Raw genomic sequence first — 21,093 nt, forward strand, 5'->3', positions numbered from 1 at the left:
GAAATGAGGGTATTTGTATTCCCAATATACTCTTTGAATTCCCAGTCAGACAATGGCACTGTATACCAGTAGTAAAAATTGTGGGTGCACGTAACCCCAATATATTCTTTGAATTCCCAGTCAGACACTGGCACTATATGGCAGTAGCAAGAAATGAGGGTATTTGTATTCCCAATATATTCTTTGAATTCCCAGTCAGACAATGGCACTGTATACCAGTAGTAAAAATTGTGGGTGCACGTAACCCCAATATATTCTTTGAATTACCAGTCAGAAACTGGCACTATATGGCAGTAGCAAGAAATGAGGGTATTTGTATTCCCAATATATTCTTTGAATTCCCAGTCAGACAATGGCACTGTATACCAGTAGTAAAAATTGTGGGTGTATATAGCCCCAATTCTATTGCTAGGGGACTTGCAGGGTATTTCTGGGGTGAAGGTGGGGGGGCACACCGTTGGAACGGGTATCGGGGTATATATCGGGTATACGGGAATACACTGACAGTGTATTCCATTCAGGATCCTGGGAAAGCTGGGTTGCGGCGATTGAGCCCGTCAGTGCCACGTTACACTGACAAGCTTCTCCCTGGAATTTAGCTCTTACAAGAGCTGTTGGTTGTCTTCTCCTTCCTATCCTAGCCTGTCCCTGCCTACCCAGAATCTAAGCCCTAGCTAGCTGGACGGAAACCTCCGTCCTCGGTGAATTGCAAGCTCAGAATGACGCGAAGCTGGGCGGCGCTGTTCTTTTAAATTAGAGGTCACATGTTTTCGGCAGCCAATGGGTTTTGCCTACTTTTTTCAACGTCACCGGTGTCGTAGTTCCTGTCCCACCTACCCTGCGCTGTTATTGGAGCAAAAAAGGCGCCAGGGAAGGTGGGAGGGGAATCGAGTAATGGCGCACTTTACCACGCGGTGTTCGATTCGATTCGAACATGCCGAACAGCCTAATATCCGATCGAACATGAGTTCGATAGAACACTGTTCGCTCATCTCTACTCGTAATCTTTTTTTGTATTTTGCCCCATTTCTAGTTTTGCTTTACAAATAATGATAGAGAATACTGATTGCCAAGTGAAAGTTACCTTTATTCATTTTAAAGATTTGTTGTGATGTGCAGAGCGATGTACAACATCCATTAAAAGAAAGCAGCTTGTCTGGGAATCAAGGCCATGAGGCACAATGCTTAAGATAGCAGGGAAGGATTGCTGCTCCCTGGGCTCAGTAAAATATAAATTCCTCAGTGTTTCAGTAGTCACCATTTACATTCTTTATACTCACTGAGAAAAATTCCTAAACTCCTCTAATGAACAGTAGTCAGTAATATCCAGGATTGGCAGAGAACAAATCTTATTTTTGGTAGATATAACCATTCCATAAATATGGCTCAATTCACAAATTTATTATTATTACTATTTTTTTTAACTAATTTTAATAAACAAAACTTTTTTTTTATATATTGCCAAACATACTGTATAAGAAAAGATCTTCAACATAGCCAACATAGAATATCCCATTAAAGGGATATTTCCATCTCAAGGATCCTATCTATACTGGTAGCTTATGTATTGAAGACTTTTCCTAAATATATTGCTTTAGAAATAGCACTTTGTTTTTCTGCTATGTGAACGTATTCCTCCCATTGTTTGCATAGCTCTGATCCTGTGTGAAAGGACAAATAACGTCATTCACTGCTCTGCTAGCAGGACAATCAGTTCAGTTATTTGCAGTTTGCTGATAAAATCCTATCTGTTATTTTTCTATGCAAATACACAGATAACACCGAGTCCATTCTCTAGAAGCATCTGCATATTATTTGATCTGCATAAGTATTGTGATACTTCATAGTATCCCATTCAACAAGCTGCATTCAGCAAGCTGGGATGGGAGAGGGGAATAATGTAATGATACTCCTTAATCTAGGGATACCTTGAGCCACCGGCCCGCAAGCAGACTAGCACAACAATATACAGTCAATAATGTTCTTTATCTTGTGCAGGTACAGAGTTTAGACACAGGCTCACACGATATGCAAGAACAGAGTTCAGACAATGCTCAAATGGTATGTAGGAACAGAGTGCAGACAACTTATCCAAATCCATGCAGGTCTTGTGGCAATGTCATGGATTCCAGGGGCCAAGAGAGGGAGAGTTCAACTGCCAGAGTCCAAAAGCCAGGAGAGAGAGTTCCACTGCCAGAGTCCAGGAGCCAGGAGGGAGAGGGGTTCTGCAGTCAAGGTCCCAAAGCCAGAAGAGATAGGTTCAGCAGCCAAAGTCCAGAAACCAGTGCTGATACTGAGGCACTAAGCAGCAGCAGGTGAGGCTTTTTAAGCAAAGTCCAAGCAGGAACTGGGTGTGCCGAAAGAAGCAGTCTTCTCCATCTTGGAACAGGGCAGATAACAACAAAATGGGCAAAGCAATACACCTGTATCCTGACACTACTCCCTCCCTAGGAGTGGCCTCTGGACGATCCCTGGAGCCGGTTTGCTGGGGTGCCTTAGGTGGAAACGTTGGACCAGCTGTGGAGCGCAAAGGTTACTCACCGGCTCCCAAGAGTTGTCTTCAGCAGGGTACCCCTTCCACTTGACCAGGTACTGTAGGTGCTTTCGATAGAATCGGGAATCCAAGATGTCCTCCACCTCATAATGTTCCTGGCCATCAACCATGATGGGATCGGGGGGTGGGGAAGACCGACCTAAAAAGGAATTAGGAACAGTGGGTTTCAGCAAAGAGACATGGAATACCGGGTGTATCCTAAGGGTCTTGGGAAGTTGAAGTTTGCAGGCCACGGAGCTTACAATACCGCAAACCTTGAAAGGACCGATGTATTTCTGGCCCAACTTGGGCGAAGGCAGCTTCAATCTTAAGTTCTTAGTAGAGAGCCATACCGAATCTCCGAGCTTGTAAATGGGAGCCGGCTTCCGGAACCGATCAGCCGCCTTCTTATAGCGGGTCTGGGCCGTGGCCAGGGTCTCCTTTAAAGTTACCAGGATACCTTGCAAGGCTATTATTCTCTCCGCAACGGCAGGAACCGAAGTGTCCACAGGGAGCTGCGGTTGGATCTGCGGATGGTAGCCTAGGTTGGCATAAAATGGAGAACGTTTAGTGGTCGCGCTCTGAGAGTTGTTAAAGCAGAACTCAGCCAGGGGAAGCAGCTCAACCCAATCGTCCTGCTGATGACTGATGTAGCACCGTAAATATTGTTCCAAGGTCTGATTTGTCCGTTCCGTCTGGCCATTTGTCTGGGGATGATAAGCGGAGGACAACCGAACTGAGATGCCTACTGCAGCACAGAACGCTCTCCAGAATCGGGAGGTAAACTGCACTCCTCGATCTGAGATGATCTCGTCAGGAACACCGTGTAGCCGGAAGACTTCCCGTATGATCAAAGTGGCGGTGGTGGTAGCCGATGGAAGACCTGCGCACGGGATGAAATGGGCTGCTTTATTTAAACGGTCTACCACAACCAGAACTATGGTTTGCCCCTGAGAGGGCGGCAAGTCTACGATAAAGTCCATGGAGATTGAGCCCCAAGGCCGAGATGGAACAGGCAGGGGCTGCAGGAGACCGGTGGGCAAGGCCCTAGGTACCTTACACCTGGCACAGACTTCACAGGAGCGAACATAGTTCTTGACGTCCTTTTGAAAACCGGGCCACCAGTAGAAACGAGACAGGAACTCTTGAGACTTCTGGATCCCCCTGTGACCTGCGAGTTTAGAATCATGGATTAGCTTGAGTACCTTAAGCCTTGCAGCTTCCGGGACATAGAGGCGACCGTCGCGAACCCACACACCATGGAAAGTCAAGGAGACGTCTTCTGGGGGTGAAGACAGAAAGGCATCCGATTCATACGCATCCTTAATATCGGCAATCAGGTCCTTGTTGTGTATGACACCTAAAAAACAAGAATTAGGAAGAATAGGCTCTGGCAAAGGGGCAGAACTTGGTTTGGAGGAATACATTCGGGAAAGAAATAAAGTCCATCGGGCTTGTCGGGTAGTCATATTTTTCGCGGACCGGAAGAATTCCAGGTTCCGATGATCTGTAAGAACAATAATTTGCTGCACTGCCCCCTGAAGATGATGTCTCCATTCCTTAAAAGCAGAAACAATAGCTAATAACTCCTTATTGCCTATATCGTAGTTCCTCTCTGCGGTAGACATCTTTCGGGAGAAGAAGGCACAGGGGTGGAGCAACCCCCTTATCCCGCTTCGCTGCGAAAGAACAGCCCCTATAGCACAGTCTGAGGCATCTGCTTCCACAATAAAAGCAGATTCGGGGTCAGGGTGTATCAGGAGTGGAGCGGTAGTAAATTCCTGCTTCAGTTGATCGAATGCGCTCTGGGCTTGTGGGGACCAGTGAAAAACTGCAGTCTTTTTTGTCAGTGAGGTAATAGGCGACACAATTGCAGAAAAATTCTTTATGAAGCGCCGGTAGAAGTTTGCAAAACCTATGAATCGTTGTACCTCCTTGCTGTTTTTTGGGGTCGGCCATTCCTGGACAGCTTTCACCTTGCTGGTGTCCATGCTCAGTCCCTGGGGAGAAATGACATATCCCAAGAATTGTATTTTGGATTTATGGAACTCACACTTCTCCAGTTTGATGTATAGGTGATTTTCTCTTAGACGCTGTAATACTGCTTTCACCTGATCCTGGTGTTCTTGCATATTGTTCGAGTAGATCAGGATGTCGTCCAAGTAGATTACCACAAACCTGTCCAGGTAGTCTCGAAATATATCATTGATTAGATGCTGGAAAGTGGCAGGGGCATTAGTGAGTCCGAAAGGCATGACAAGGTATTCAAAATGACCATACCTGGAGCGAAAAGCCGTCTTCCACTCATCCCCTCGCCGTATCCGAACCAGGTTGTAAGCCCCTCGTAGATCCAGCTTAGTAAAAATGGACGCCTGTCGAACTCTTTCCAATAGCTCGGGGATCAGTGGTAATGGGTAACGATTTCTCACCGTCACTTTGTTGAGCTCTCGATAGTCAATGCAGGGCCTCCGAGAACCGTCCTTCTTCTTTACAAAAAATATCGGGGCTCCGGCTGGGGAGGAAGAGGGACGAATGAATCCTTTGGCTCGGTTTTCGTCTATGTATTCTTTTAGTGCTTTGAGTTCCGGACCGGCCAGGGGGTAAATATGTCCAAATGGTATCGGGGCCCCAGATAATAATTCTATCGGACAATCATATGGACGATGAGGGGGAAGTACATCCGCATTCTTCTTGTCGCACACATCTGCAAATTCTTTATATACCACAGGAAGCCCAGTTTCCGACAACCCGACACCCGAGGCAGAGGAGGGTCCAGGCTCCTGCTTATGTGCAGGAGGGAAATCTTTCAGGGAATGGCAAGAAGCAGCGGCCCTTTTTGGGAAAACAATGTCTTTAGTCTCCCAATTGATGGTTGGGTTCTGTGCTTGAAGCCAAGGTAGGCCAAGGATGAGTGGGAAGTGCGGGGATGAAATGATCATGAATGTGATGACTTCTTCATGCTGAGGTTCGATGCGGATCTTCAGGGTCTCAATTTCGTGATCCACGGGACCCGATGTCAACGGAGAGCCATCAACGGTTTCCATAATTATGGGGGAATCTTTCTTCCTGACAGTGATGTCGTGACGCTCTGCAAACGCACCGTCCATGAAGTTACCCCCCGCTCCCGAATCCACCATGGCCAGACACTGGAGCCACTGAGTCCCCTTCCAGATCTTAATGGGCAGGAAGAAGTGTGAATTCTTATCCTTGAGTTCTATGTGTGGAGCGACTGATGTTAGGGATTGGACAACCATATTCAGCGAAGGAGCAAGTTCTGATGTATAAGACTCCATGTCTGAACTGGGCTCCTCATCCTCATTCTCAGCTAATGCTGCGATAGTCCTGGGGGGTCTCCTGGGGCAATTCATCAAAAAATGGTTTTTAGCTCCACAGTACAGGCAAGTTCCTTCCCGAAGTTTCTGCTTGCGTCGTTCTGCATTTTCTCTCTTGCGGAGCGAATCCACTTGCATGGGTTCTGCTATCGGTTCCTGCATCGCCTGATTTTGGGACCCCCGGCTGGAAGAAAAAGGTAAGGGGTTATTACCTCGGTTTAATGAAGTCCATCTCTCTAGCTTGCGTTCCGAGAGACGAACATCCATACGAATGCAGAGGTTAATAAAATCGGAGAGATCCGTAGGAGGTTCAATTCGGGCCAGTTCATCTTTAATAGGGCTGGACAAACCTCGGCGAAACAAGGGGAGCAGACCCTCTTCAGACCGGGCAGTATCAACCGCCCATCGCCGGAACTCCGTAACATACTCTGCGACTGAGCGTTTACCCTGTCGTAGTGCCAACAGGGCGTTTTCTGCGGTAAAGGACCGGTTTGGGTCATCGAACAGTTGGGCCATAGCTGCGATGAAACTGTCAAAGTTATGTAAGCACGGATCATCAGTCTTTATTAAAGGATTTGCCCAGGCCAGTGCCTTATGGGTAAGGAGCATAAGCACACAATTTATTTTAGTTGTATCCGTGCAGTAATGGGCGGCGTGGGCCCGAAAAAACAGACGACACTGATTGACGAATCCCCGGAACTTATCCCGTTCACCTCCAAAACGAAAAGGCGGCAGCCTTGGTGTACTCTGGGAGAGCGGAGTCGATCCTGCAGTCTCGAGTTGGGTGCAGCGTTCTGCCAAAGCAAGCACAGCCTCATTTATCTCAAGCCGAAAGGTGTGCAATTCCTGCTGGGAGATTTGCAGAGCTGCTTGTAGTCCTTGCTGGGATGTGCTCACCTCCTGCAGCATCTGACTGACTGCTTGCAGATCACTAGTGGACCGATTATCCACTGATTCAATCTTTAATCCCAGTGCGTGCACACTATCGCTGGTTGTCTGCACCTGTCCATTGAGCTTTTTAATGCGGATGTAAAACGCCTGCACGGCAGCGGTATCCATAATGGCCTCAGTATCTTGTAATGATACTCCTTAGTCTAGGGATACCTTGAGCCACCGGCCCGCAAGCAGACTAGCACAACAATATACAGTCAATAATGTTCTTTATCTTGTGCAGGTACAGAGTTTAGACACAGGCTCACACGATATGCAAGAACAGAGTTCAGACAATGCTCAAATGGTATGTAGGAACAGAGTGCAGACAACTTATCCAAGTCCATGCAGGTCTTGTGGCAATGTCATGGATTCCAGGGGCCAAGAGAGGGAGAGTTCAACTGCCAGAGTCCAAAAGCCAGGAGAGAGAGTTCCACTGCCAGAGTCCAGGAGCCAGGAGGGAGAGGGGTTCTGCAGTCAAGGTCCCAAAGCCAAAAGAGAGAGGTTCAGCAGCCAAAGTCCAGAAACCAGTGCTGATACTGAGGCACTAAGCAGCAGCAGGTGAGGCTTTTTAAGCAAAGTCCAAGCAGGAACTGGGTGTGCCGAAAGAAGCAGTCTTCTCCATCTTGGAACAGGGCAGATAACAACAAAATGGGCAAAGCAATACACCTGGATCCTGACAAATAATTTACTTTTATATCGACATAGCCACATTCATTATGAAACAAGTTGTACAAGTCTGTCATTATTTTTTTTGTTTTGTTTTTATGATGTTCATTCTGCATTAACTTCTTGCCACTTTTCAGCCATTTTACATCTTAATTACTGAGCCAATTCGACATTAGGACATAATAAGGTATTTGAAATGCCTCCCTCAAATCTAGTGCAAGGGGTTTCTCCAGTCTTCCTCTCTTGCTACCTGCTCCTAGTACATACAGCAGCTGGTAGTGAAAGTGACCGATTCTGCAGCATTAAATCCTTAGATACTGCAGTTAATAGTGACTGCAGCATCTAAAGGGATCTAGAAGGAGGGGGCTCCCCATAGTAGACAGTCACCCCTGGAAAGATGATCACAAGGGACCAATGTCAGAGCATAGTAAACAGAGTAGGTCTGATAGACTGCACAGCAGTTCTGCACTTACTGCATAATGCATTGCGCTGCATAAGCAATACAATGTATTATGTAAGTGATCTAATGTCCTAGTGGGATTAAAAATAGCAAAATAAATAGCTAACTAAAGGTCTTAAAAAGTTGTTTCAATAAGTTTTTGTCGTCCACTGAAAAAATAATTTAAAAATGGATTTAAAATATTATGTTCCGCAAAATAAAGCCCCGCCACAAATCTGTTGCCTGAAAAATAATAAAGCTATGGCTCTTAGAAAGTAGTGATGCAAGCAAAAGATTACTTGGAGAGAAAAGGAAATAGTAAAACTTAAAAAAAAATATATATATATATATATATATATATATATATATATATATATATATATATAGTCAAATTTGGTATCAATGTAATTTTATCGCAAAATTAATCACTGTGGATACCTTTTACTGATCCCCAAAAAAACTGGTATTGACCAGAGAATCAGGTAATTTAAGCCACACAGTGAAGAGCGTAAAATGACAGTGGTGGAATTTGTCTCTTTCCATTCCCTCCTTGAAAGAGTTGAGAAAAGTTAGTAAATGAAATATATGTACACCAAAAATGTACCATTATAAACTACAACTTGTCCCACAAAAAAATGAAGCCCTCGTACAATTATATTGATGGAGTAATAAAAGAAAAGTTATGGCTTGTTGTGGACATTAAAGAGTCCTCATAGTATGTTGCAGAGCTCCAAATTAAATAATTAATTAACAGGCCTAGATGGACTGCAGCCATCTTCTTTTAAGCCTGGAGAACTGATTAATGACACAAGATGGCTGTGTATCAAGAGTTCTGATTTATTGTTACAGGAGTCAATATTTATACAGACAAAAGCAGGTTGGACTATTCTAATGACATAAGCTGTGGCACATGACTATTGGATAAGGTCTGCATATCATTGTTACACTCCAACCTGGGATGACCTTTCTCATGACATGAAAAAGAATCTAAGATATTTATGTGTAAGCCAACATAATACACTAGTTCTAGATGTATATCACAGAAAGAGAGATAATGATCACGTACTGGTCCGTTCCGGCCTTGGGGCTAACGACCAAACAGGTTATTTGAACCGGTTTCTACACCCACCCTCAAAGATGACCACAAATAGATAAGGAGTTATAACCCAACCATTAACATTCCACACGCCTTATCCCCTAAAGGGGTCTCTTAGACTCTAAACAGACATCCTTATGAAGCTTAGAACAGAAAATGCTTATAAAATGGCTGACAGAATACAAGATGGAAGATGTGATCCTAACATGGCTCCTGATATGCGACAATGTAAAAGTACAAAAAATGTCGTTAAGGTCTAAAACGGACTGGACACTAACAGGTTAAAAATGACATGGCCAATTTTCCCAGTCGGTCTATACAATTACGGTAATACCATATTTATATTGGTTCTATTATATTTTACCACTATCACTGACTCAAATGGCATTTTACGAATTAAACAAATAAATAGCACATCTATTTTGACATTCACCTATTTTTTTTGTTGACTGAGGTATGTGAGGGCTCTTTTTTGGTGGAATAAGTTGTGGTTTTGAATGGCATTTTCTAGTATATACAGAATTTTGATCACTATTGTTTTTTCTGGAGGGCGAACACATTAACCAGTGTATTGTGTTAATTACTTTTTTTTTTCTACAGCATTCACTGTATGGTATAAATAATTATATATTTGGATAGTGCATATTTATATGCTCACAGCGATACCCAGGGGTGAACCTGGGCTTTCTGCCGCCTGAAGCGGTGTCAGAAACCTGCCCCCCCCCGGAGGAGGGGCGGAGCTGAGGGGGCGGGGTGTCACAAGAAAGGGGCGTGGCTGGACGGAAGGGGGTGGGGTCGAGTGGAAAGGGGGCGTGGCCGAGCGGAGCGAGCAGCATTTGCAGGCAGAGAGCAGGCAGGGAGAGGACCTGCTCTCTGCCTGAGTGTGAGGGGCGGCCGCTGGAGCAGCGCTAGGTCCAGCAGGGCCACCCCAATACACCGCTTGCTTCCCGTGTCGGGCTGCAGACACAGTGACGCTAAGCCAGTCCAGGACAGCTTGTCCTGGACTGGCTTAGGTCAGCAAAAATGCCGCCCTCCCGAGGCCCTGGCATAGCGCCGCCTGAAGTGGTTGCTTCAGGTCGCCTCATGGGAGGTGCGGCGCTGGTGATACCTAATATCTTTACTTATTTTATTTGTTTGCATTGTTTATTATATGAATAGTAAAGGGTTTTTTTAAAGCTTTTTTTTTATTTATTTTTCATACTTTTTAGAAAATGTTTGTAAAAATATTTTTGCTGTCCCAAAAAGAGGGCTTGAACGTGGGACTGCTCGTTACCCTATACAATGTAATGCATTACTTTGTTCTAAATGTTATAGGAAAAGGCCGCCAAAAAGCCATTGATTGGCATCCAGGCTGCAATTACAACCCTGTGAACAAAGGGAGAGATCTTGCTTTTTAACCACCCAACATGACATCTAAGGGGTTAAGTTGCAAGTGTCCGAGAATTTACCAACTTTTTCAGCTATTACTGGGCCCCGAGTGTGTGCAACTGGAATCTGGAAACCATGTAGAAGGCACAGCTCTGTAATGTACTAAATGGCACTGAAAGTTAACTAGATGCTCAGTGCTATATAATTATATGGTGCGTAGCATTAAGAAAGCAAAAATATTACTTTCATGAGACACTTCAACGCTAATGGCATATTAAAAGTACAGTATATGCCATAATTGTCTGATAGATGCTGATTTTACTTTCAGGATTTACTCTCTTATATCTACTCCAGAAAGTAAGAGACCATGCATGCTTGTGGCCATTGTAGTTTGTGAGTTGCTGAGACAACTATTTCACTACGTCAATAAACCTACATTGAAGACACATGCATGACCACCTCTCTAACTCATTTACTTCTTTCTGGAGTGCTACTCAGGGGTCAAGGGACCTTCATTGTGTTGGTATCAATTGCTGGATTTCTGGAAGGGCCTGAAGGTCTCAGTCACAAAGTCATAAAATAAAATGACATAATCACATGTAGAAGATAAAGTTCAATAACAATACTATCTTGTGTGTGGGACGTTCTTTATTGAACTTTATCTTCTACATGTGATTGTCATTTTATTTTATTCTCACTACCTTTTCACATATATAGTTCTTTGATGTTGTTATGTCTTCTAGTGGCATGAAGAAGACGCCAGTACGGAGTCAAAACGCGTAGCCATTGTTTCTGTCCTTGGAACCAATAAAATATATTTATTTATACTCAATGTCCACATTGTCTTCCGTTCAGTAGCGCTCCAAAACAATATCCCAGTTTTTTCCCTTGTTTTTGTATGTTCCTCACCACCTCCTAAGTGGTTTCCCAGGTAGGAGCTGCAACTGGTTACACCAATGCCTCTTGGAGGTTCTAAAATTTGGGCGCCAGATAATCTTTTGTGCTTATTCAGTCACAAAGTGGTAGAGCATATAAAGCTACAGAGTAGGGTCACTGAGAGAGGAGGCACATGCTGCACCAACACTCTTAACAGAACAGTTCCAAATCTGGTATAAACATGAACTTTACGGTATGGATATTTAAGACTGAGTAGCTGCATGCAAGTCTTATAACACCAAGCACAATGCTAGTCTAAGATGGACTGATGTGAAAAACACTGCCACTGGAATACGGAACAGTGGAAAGGCGTAGACCGAGGAATCAAACTTCTCTTTCTGGAGCTCTGATGGTTAAGTCTGGTTTTGGGGAATGCCAGAAGTATGTTACCTATCTGATTGCATTATGCCAAATATAAAGTTTATTGGATGAGAGATAATGCTATGGGGTTGTTTTACAGAGGTAGAGATGCCTTATTTCCAGTGAAGAGAAATCTTAATACTTCAGCACATCAAGACATTTTGGGCAATTGTATGCTTCTGACTTTGTGGGAACAGATTAAGGAAGGCACCCTTTTTATCCTAGGACAAAGCAAGGTCTATAAAGGAATGATTGGGTGAATTTGTTGTGGAAGAACTTGAAAAGCCTTCTCAAAGCCCCGACCTTAACCTCATCAAATATAGTTGGGATGAACTAGAATGGAGATTGCAAGGCAGGCACACTCACCCATCATCAGTGTCTGACCTCATGAATGTTCTTCTGGATCAATGGGCAATAATTTCCACAGACGAACTTCAAACCTTGTACAAAGACTTCCCAAAAGTCTGGAAGCTATTTCTAGCTGCAAGTATGGGACCAACTCCGTTTGAATGCATATGGATTTAGAATGGGATGTCATGAGCTCCTGTAGATTTAATGTATGGGCATCTCAATGCAATTCCAATACAGTGCAGTTTACTCTTTTATTTATTAAAATATTCTTGGACTGTGATACGGGGACATTGTGTTATCAGAAATATACAAGTATAAAGCAGTACTGTAATACTATCTTATTTTTTATAGGTGACTGATATGATGCTTCAGGACAATCAGTACCCTGACTGGGGTAAATCTGCACGAGCCTTCTGGAGAAGGGGAAATGTCAGAATTATCCTGTTTTGGTAAGTACATCTGTATTGTAAAATCATTGAGAAAAATATCCATCATCCTGGCTAATATCATAGGGATTAGGCCATTTAGGTTATAGCCCCATTGGCTGCTTCAGACTGTGGCGAAATCCAAAAATTGTCTCTTTATTATCATTTTTTTTTTTATCTCCCATACAGACATAGCAAAGGTAGATAAATAAACGGCTGCAATGTGGAAATTTTTCTAATAAAACTCAAATGACTTTACTAAAATAAAAATACAGCATTTGTCTATTTGATAGTCTTACTGTTATTGTATTCCATATTCCGTGTATTGTAGTGTATTCCATGTCATTTATTGCAAAAGTCTGTCAATTTTCAGTAATGCAAAAGTAGCAAGTGATATTATTATGAAAAATAATGATTATTAATTCATTGGGAGATAAAACAGAAACAATGTTATGAATCCTTTGACATATGACAGATTTAACAGCATATAATCTTGTGAGCAATATGTGTATACATTCTTATTTTGGGATTTGGTTTCCTCCAAGCCGTATTGTATACTGATGTTTTCACGTGCCATGAATTTCTATAAGCGTGATAAGGAAATCTTTCAAAACTGCCCTTTCCCCTTTTAAAATACAAGTTTCCAATAAAATTAATATCTATGAAAAAAAAACCACTTCATGACTTTGTACTGAATTTATATGAAAATACTATTATATGATTTTAAGTGCAATTCTTCAGTAGTTCAGGTCCTTAAATTTCCGGTAGATTTTGGTATCCTCCATTTGGTAAAAGGAAAATGTTTGTTTTGGTACCGTGTTAGCCAGTGGTTATAAAATATAAAAAACAAAAAAACTTTGCAAGTCTTCAGTAGTTTTCAGGTCCTTAAATTTCCGGTAGATTCTGGTATCCTCCATTTTGTTTTTTATATTTTATAACCACTGGCTAACACGGTACCAAAACAAACATTTTCCTTTTAAGTGCAATGACATTATTGCTTCAGAAATTGTGTACTGTGATTTGGTGTGCACTAAACATACAGGTGACTTATGATGGAGTAGTAGGAATCAATTTGACATTTTAGCACTTTGGCTGCAGTGGTGATTGTTCTATATTCGCCAGATTGTCTGTGACAGTGCATCAATGTCATCTCTTGTCCATCAGTAGCTCCATTTCCTTACCAGCATAAAGCCAGGTTCACACGGGGGGTTTTTGGACTGGATTTTGACGCGGAGGCCGCCTCAGAATCCGGTCCAAAAAAAACGTCTAGCTGTGACTGGATGCCGATGCACTGCATACAGTGCACCGGCATCCAGTTGTGGCATTCTGCTCCAGATTAGGCCCAAACGAATGGGCCTAGTCGGGAGGGAAGTGTCACGCAGCGGAGTCTGCGGCTGATTCTGCTGTGGAATCCACCTCAAGACAGGGCATGTCACTTCTTTTCTGCTCGTGGAAAAAGGAATCCATTGAATTCAATGGGAGGCAGTTTTTTTAACTGAATTTTGACGCGGATTCAGCGTCAAAATTCTGACCAAAAAACCCTGTGTGATCCCGGCTTTAGAGTAATGCAGACTAGAGATGAGCGAACACTGTTCGGATCAGCCGATCCGAACAGCACGCACCCATAGAAATGAATGGAAGCACCTGTGACGCTGACTTTGCCGGCGTCACAGGTGCTTCCATTCATTTCTATGGGTGCGTGCTGTTCGGATCGGCTGATCCGAACAGTGTTCGCTCATCTCTAATGCAGACATAAAATTTTAAACTCTTGTATTTATTATAATGGGAGATGTACCTATTATATGTGAGCCCTATGGAATTTTCCATTGAATCCTTCGGAAATTTTTTTGTGAACCCTATGGAATTTTCTATGAAATTTGAAAGGACATCAGATTTTTATATAAGTCTTAAAAGTAGATTTAGAGGGCCAATATCAGACAGGAGTCAATTTTACTCAGTCATTTATTTATATAAAAAAATGATCTAATATTCCTGAGTAGCATAAGTATGTGAACCTTCAGTTTTTCATGTGAAGCCCTTATACAGCAATGACTTCATCTAAATATTTCTGGTAAGTCTTAGTCTTGCAAATCAGCTTGGTGAAGTTTAAGCCGTTTTTCCTTACCAACCTCCTTATGTTGGAGTTGCTGCTGACTTCAGGCCCTTCCACACCATTCCTGTTGGATTAAGATTAAGATTTTGACTTCAGCTTCTTTAGGCATTCTCTGATAGAATAACTTGTGTGCTTAGGGCCGTTGTCTGCTGCACGACTGATGTTCTCTTCAGACAGGTGGCCTGACATTTCTTTTTTAAAACTTGTTGGTGTAATTCAGAATTCATTGTTCCATCAATGGTGGCAAACTTTCCTGGTACAGATGCAGCAAAATATTTACAAAGTGTGATACTATCACCAGCATGTTTCACCAGTGGTAGGAGATTTTATGCTGGGAGACAGTGTTTTTCTTTCTACAAACATAAAATTTGTTATTTAAACCAGTCTATTTTTGACTCCTCCATCCACAAGACATAATTTTAATAGCTTTTTGGCTTGTACATGTGATCTTAAGCAAACTGCAATGTTCTTTTTAAAGAGTAGCCCTTTCTGCTTGCAATGATTACATTGTTGTTTTTTTGTTCTCCTGGTGGACTCAAGCTCTTTAGCTAATGTTAGAAAGGTGTTTAGTTGCTCAGAGGTTACATCGGGTTCCTTTGTGACCTTGTGGACTATTATACTCCATGCCCTTGGCATGATCTTTATTGGTTGACCACTCCTGAGAAGGGTAATAATGATCTTAAATTTCCTCTTTTTGTACACAGTCTGCCTTACTGTGCATTGGTCCAAATTCTGCAGGGATTGATTTGTAACTTTTTCCAGCCTGAGGTCTGCAGGAATCTCCTTTCTTCGTTCTATTATCTACTTCCATCTGCTATGTAATTCAGACTTTGAAAGATTCCTATTCTGTAAATAAAACCAATCACCCGCTCACACCTGATCATCCGTTTGGTTGAAAACACTTGACTCTTATTTCACCTTCATATGACCTGCTAATCCTAAAGGTTCACTCACTTTTGCTACTCACAGATATGTAATATTGATTCATTTTCTTCTACATATGAATAACCAAGTTTGGTTTTCTTTATCTACATGTAGGATTCATGAAAATCCAATGTAGTTTTGATCACATTTATGTCAAAATATAGAAAATTCTGAAAGGTTCACAAACTGTCAAGCGCCAATTTATGTGGCAGAGGGGCCTTTGCATTCCCTTGGGTACAATAGGCCTGGGTGCATCTGATACCTTTGCACCACATCTAAAGCTACACCCTATATAATTATTTTCCCAATATAGGTAGAGATGTATAGAATTCATGTATTTATAAAGTTCTGGTTTTGTCTTATTTTTAAGATTTTGTTAGATTTAGTTATAGTTAATGTTGCTAGGTTACCCGGCAGTTCCCATAAATACTTCTGAAAGCTTTCTCTTCTGTTTGTTATGGAAAATTCTCAACACAGTAATTGGATTTGTAATGAACAAGTATATTATTCCTGTCAATTTCATCTTACTAAGCTGAACCCTTGTGGAATGGCTTACATTCTAGGCACAGTTTTAATGAGCTTTCTCGACTGAGCACCAAGAAAATATGTTTTATCTTTGTAAATTTGTCTTGTTTTGGTCAAAAACTCACAAGCTGTATCCCATTCAGTTTACAATTTTTTGTGTCATAGATGGCCATTAAAATATTAACGGGATTCTATCATTGAAAAAATAGTTTTTAAACTGAAAGCACGTAGGAATAGCCTTTATTAAGGTTATTTATCTCCTACCTTTACTTTGCTGATCCTCACCACCATTTTCAAATTCTTCTTCTTTTTCTCTTTATGCAAATTATGCTCAAAGATCACAGGGGATGTTCATCGTCATCCATCTCCGCCTCTTCACTATGTCAACAGCTGACAAGCACAACTTCGGGAATCAAAATTCTGCACATGCGCAGTCGGCTCTGCCGCTTCGGGTTCAGGCAGAACCGAGTATGCATTCTCTGTCAGCCATTTTTCTGTGGTTTCTTAGGGTAGAATTCTGCCAGGCCTAGGCCACAATTCGCTCCGATTCCCTCTTCTGAAGTATTACTTCTTCCCTGCTGTTGATGCTTTTTTGCTTGCTTCTAGAGAGAGTTACTCAGTTTTCATCTGACATTGCTGCGAACTGGAGCTCTCCTGCACAAGGGGTAAAGGGTTCTGGGTAACAACCTAAGGGTCATGTATGAGCATGTCCCCCTTTCTTGTAAGAATCCTCCACTGATGCATGAATTATTCCCCTGATGAATACTCTATATTAATGGGTGAGTAAGAAACGCGTCAGAGTGGGATCATTGTATAGACGTATCTTACCAGGGACAGTCACAGGGTCAGATTGGGACTGTCCTTGTCAGAACATGAGCTATGTACGGGATGATAGGGATGTATTCCTTACTCCTTGAACCTCCTTGTGATGATGCATTATATTATCCAGCTCCATTTTGCCCTGCTCTGGTAAGACTGTTTTTTTTTTTTTATATTTGAGCACTAGTTCAGAGCACAAGGGCACTTAATCCCAATCCTATTGATATACAAGTAATCCAATTCTACGTGAAAAAATGGCAAAAATAATAAAATAATTAATTCTTATTGATATGCGTTAAAAATGTATATCCTGGGTATAAATATATTAAATTTACTAAAATATTCTCTCCAGATAGTGTATTGGTGTCTTTTTTGGTCAATGTTCGGAATGACATACTATTCTACTATTCCCATTCCAAAAAGACCTCCGAAACCCAAATGCAACATATACCTGGGATCCCAAATCTTTGGTATTCCCCAGTCCTAAAGTTTGCCCTAGGAGTGATGACTAATATTGCACCAACGGTTGGATGAATTTCAAATGGCACAAGGGCACTTAATAGTTTTGTGTTTATACGAGATTGCTACCATTTTATGGAATGTTAGTAAATTTTAAGTTTTATGTATTATTTGATCCTATTCTCAATTCATAAACTATGAATGAAACAGTCCCAGAAATTTCCACTTCCACTTGTGAATTAACCCTACAACCCTATTTTCAAATGTTATATTTACAGTTGAAATTTCTCCATTCCATAGTAAACATCTGAATCACGTATTTATTTTGCTTGCTTATAAAGCGTTGTCATATTCTACAGCGTTTTACAGCTATTGTCAACGCTAACCCATATAGGGCTCGAAGTCTAAATATCCTAACAGTATGTCTCTGGAGTGTGGGAGGTAACCCATGCAAACACAAAGAGAACATACAAACTTCTTGCAGATGTCCGTGGCTGGATTAGAACCCAGGACTTCAGTACAAAAAGACTTCAGTGTTAACCAAAAAGCAGTCACAGACACTTTAGCAAGAAATCTGCTGACTGCATGTATATGAATATACTATTCGATTTTTATAGACTAACCATGGTGTTATCTGCCTCTGACTATAACAATTTATTTCCTCTACATGTTACAGATGTTTAGTAGATGGATCCAACTATTTTACAGCACTGCATGTATTTTCCAACCTGTGAACACAATGAGACTTTGCTTTGGTTAATGTTCTCTGTATTATCAATGAATGTAAAATCTGGCACTGTAGTGATGTATTTTAATTACCATTGTTGTGATTTTACGTATTTTAAGTTTGTTGCCAATTTATGCTAATTAAATAATTGCACCGTTGTTACCTGCAGGCTATCAGCTGGGTACAGATTGTATTATATCTCTATATTCACTCTAATTATGGTCTCTGAATTCTTGGGACAGCTTGGCTCCTTGACACATGAATGTATGACGCTAATTAACACATGAACATCCAAAGAGTTAGATTAACATATGAATACCTAATACTTCCATTCAATATTCTTGTGTTAATGAGGAAAAGTGGATAAAGTATTAAGATGTTATTAAACCATTCAGACCCAATGACCATTAATGAGGACAATATATGCTCAAGTATTGCATACAATACTAAATCTACAGAGTGCAGCTTATGGATGGTTTCCAGGTAGAAGTAGAGATATTACAAATGTTTGGTAAGATGAGAACACCCTTTCATTATACTTCTCTGATGTTTGGTTCTTTTTTCAGTTTCAGAACTTGAAATCCCTGATAAAACCATAGGACATATTCACTTATGGCAGACGTACCTAGCGCCAGAGGATTAGATACACGCGTATGCACACAGTACCAAGTGCCAGAGGATTAGATACACACGTCTTTACACAAATCCACATGCCAGAGGATTAGATATGCGCCACTGCACACAATACCACTCACCAGAGGATTAGATATGCACCAATGCACACAATACCACACAAGGGAAGATTAGATATGCCACTGCACACAGTACCACATGCTAGAGGATTAGATATGCACCACTCCACACAGTACCACTTGCCAGTGGAATAGATACGTGCATCAGCACACAGTACCACACGCCGGAGGATTAGTTACGTGGCTCTTAACAGAGTACCACATATTAGAGTTTTACTCCTGGTTTCCATAGCAACCCAGCCATTTTTCTTCATTATTTTATGTCAGCCTTAAAGGGACAGGGCGCTGTGAATGACACTGTTACACAAGGTCACATACTGTTAGGATTGTGCAGTAACTGTGGCCATGACATGGGCATCGCCACCTGTTCCTCTGCACAATCCAGGGTTGCAAGGGTTAACCTGCCTTGCAACAGCCGGGCGTGGTCGACTGGTTGATCGACATGTGTGTCGACCAATAGACGCTCAGATTGGGCAGCTGGGCTATTTGCTGGTGACCGCCCCTTGCCTATTTAAGGGGGCTGGTCTGGACGCCCGGCGCTCTATGATCACATTATAAACCTGAATTGATGTGTGTGTGTGTGCTTGGGTTCCTGCCTGAAATACTATTAGTTTGCCCTAGCTAGTAAATGACCCCTGAGCTAGTAATGCCACTGGTAGTCAGGCAGCATGCTGCCTTGTATGTGTGGTAAAAGTCTGTAGGGTCAGCTAGCAAAACTTCCCAGACAGGGTGACTGGGAGTGGGCTTGGCAGTAGTTGCCTGGGTGGTTGGGTGGAACTATCACACACAGGGTTTCCTTGGTCTCTGGCTAGTCCTGGAGTTCAGGCTAGCCAGTTTGTTTATTTGTGCGGCTGCTCTGACTGCATGCCTCTGTGAACGTTAACAGAGCGCACCTGGTCCTTTATGTTAGCTGCAGTGACAGTAACTGTTAGCCTTTGTTCACACCAGGTTGGTTAGTAGTCAGTGGCCCAGAGGGTTCCGTAGGGTTTTATTGATTTGTTTTGTTTTTTTAATAAACCCTGCTGACCATAACACATACACACAGCTTTACTCCAGGTCTCCATAACAACCGATCACAGGTTTTTCACTGATATTCGAAACTAGATACACATGATCACATGACGCTTATGGACACACACACAAATGATATACAAAATACACTAGTGCAAAATTGGACAATTCTTATGGGGCCACTACACAAACAAAAAAATAAATATACCCATGCAAAGCTGGGTCCTCCTGCTAGTATATATATATATATATATATATATATATATATATATATATATATATATATTTTGTATTAATGCATGCCGCCACTTATTGTAGTGTACTGAAAGAGTGGACTAGCTTACGGGAGAATGTTGGCTGTGTCAGGTAAGAGTATTACACATAAGGAAGTGTAAAAAAAAAAATTACAAAGAGCTCAGGTCATTTGCATATTGAGAGATCATTTAGAGCTAATTATTGCGATCACCGAAGCTGCTGTTCTGGAATAAAACAAACATCATTTTCAGCTCAAAGGTTCCTTCTTTCTTAGATAATTCTTAAATGACCTTTCAGAAACCATTTCTTAGATCTTCCTTTGTATGACCTGTTTCAGAAAATGATAACCCTCAATGCTGCAGTCATTTTCTCCTTTTTGATGAGACTTTGCAGATAAGAGGCACACCGAACTGCTAGTAGTAAATGTTGGATTGTTCTACATTTTCATATCCTGTGAATAGTGAATAATTCTAGTTTGGAAGAAAAAAAAGTTTTGGTTTATGAAGAAAACCAATGAGACTGAGTTTTTCTATGTTCTCTCTATTTTTTCTTCCCCTATTAAATCTATAGGGAAACCGCTTGTGACTTCACAGCATAACATTAACATCATTTTTTCCCTGCCATAAATGGATGAGATTAAACAAGATCACTTTGCTGTACCATAAAATGCGGCATTTTTCGTTGCTGCGTTTCTGCAGCAAGCAAAAACACTGCGTTTCCACAATGTGGGGCAAAACCCTAAAGGTATCTTCTTGTTTTGTCTCCACAGCTTCTATGCGGAGTCCCAGTTTATGTCACCATTGTAATTTACATGCAAATTATGTGTTGTCTCATATTTGATCATACTATAAAAGATTGGAAAGATGTAGGGGACAGATGGAAGAAAATATGGCTTGTGACCACTCAGGGTTTCTTTGCAGTCAGTTACCATTTAGACAGACAGGTCTACATATTAGCTGTCAACACAAATGGAGGGGATTTACTAATCCTATCTGAGATTTAGAAATTCCAAGCTAAGTCTAACCAGTCTATAGATGCACTGGATGCTTCACAGAGGCTGATACAAGAT

At 41.7% G+C, this 21,093-nt stretch overlaps 1 protein-coding gene across 3 annotated transcripts in view; it reads left to right on the plus strand.

Annotated features, from left to right (window-relative positions):
• Window positions 1-21,093, plus strand: part of TMEM117 (transmembrane protein 117) — a 223,136-nt gene that overhangs the window by 112,101 nt on the left and 89,942 nt on the right. For all 3 annotated transcript variants that reach the window (XM_075274361.1, XM_075274364.1, XM_075274362.1), the window contains one exon: window positions 12,366-12,463. In XM_075274361.1, the coding sequence (XP_075130462.1) occupies window positions 12,366-12,463 (98 nt within the window). The remainder of the gene's footprint in view (window positions 1-12,365; window positions 12,464-21,093) is intronic.

This window comes from Leptodactylus fuscus, chromosome 5 (genome assembly GCF_031893055.1).
Source record: "Leptodactylus fuscus isolate aLepFus1 chromosome 5, aLepFus1.hap2, whole genome shotgun sequence".
Lineage (NCBI taxonomy): Eukaryota > Metazoa > Chordata > Amphibia > Anura > Leptodactylidae > Leptodactylus > Leptodactylus fuscus.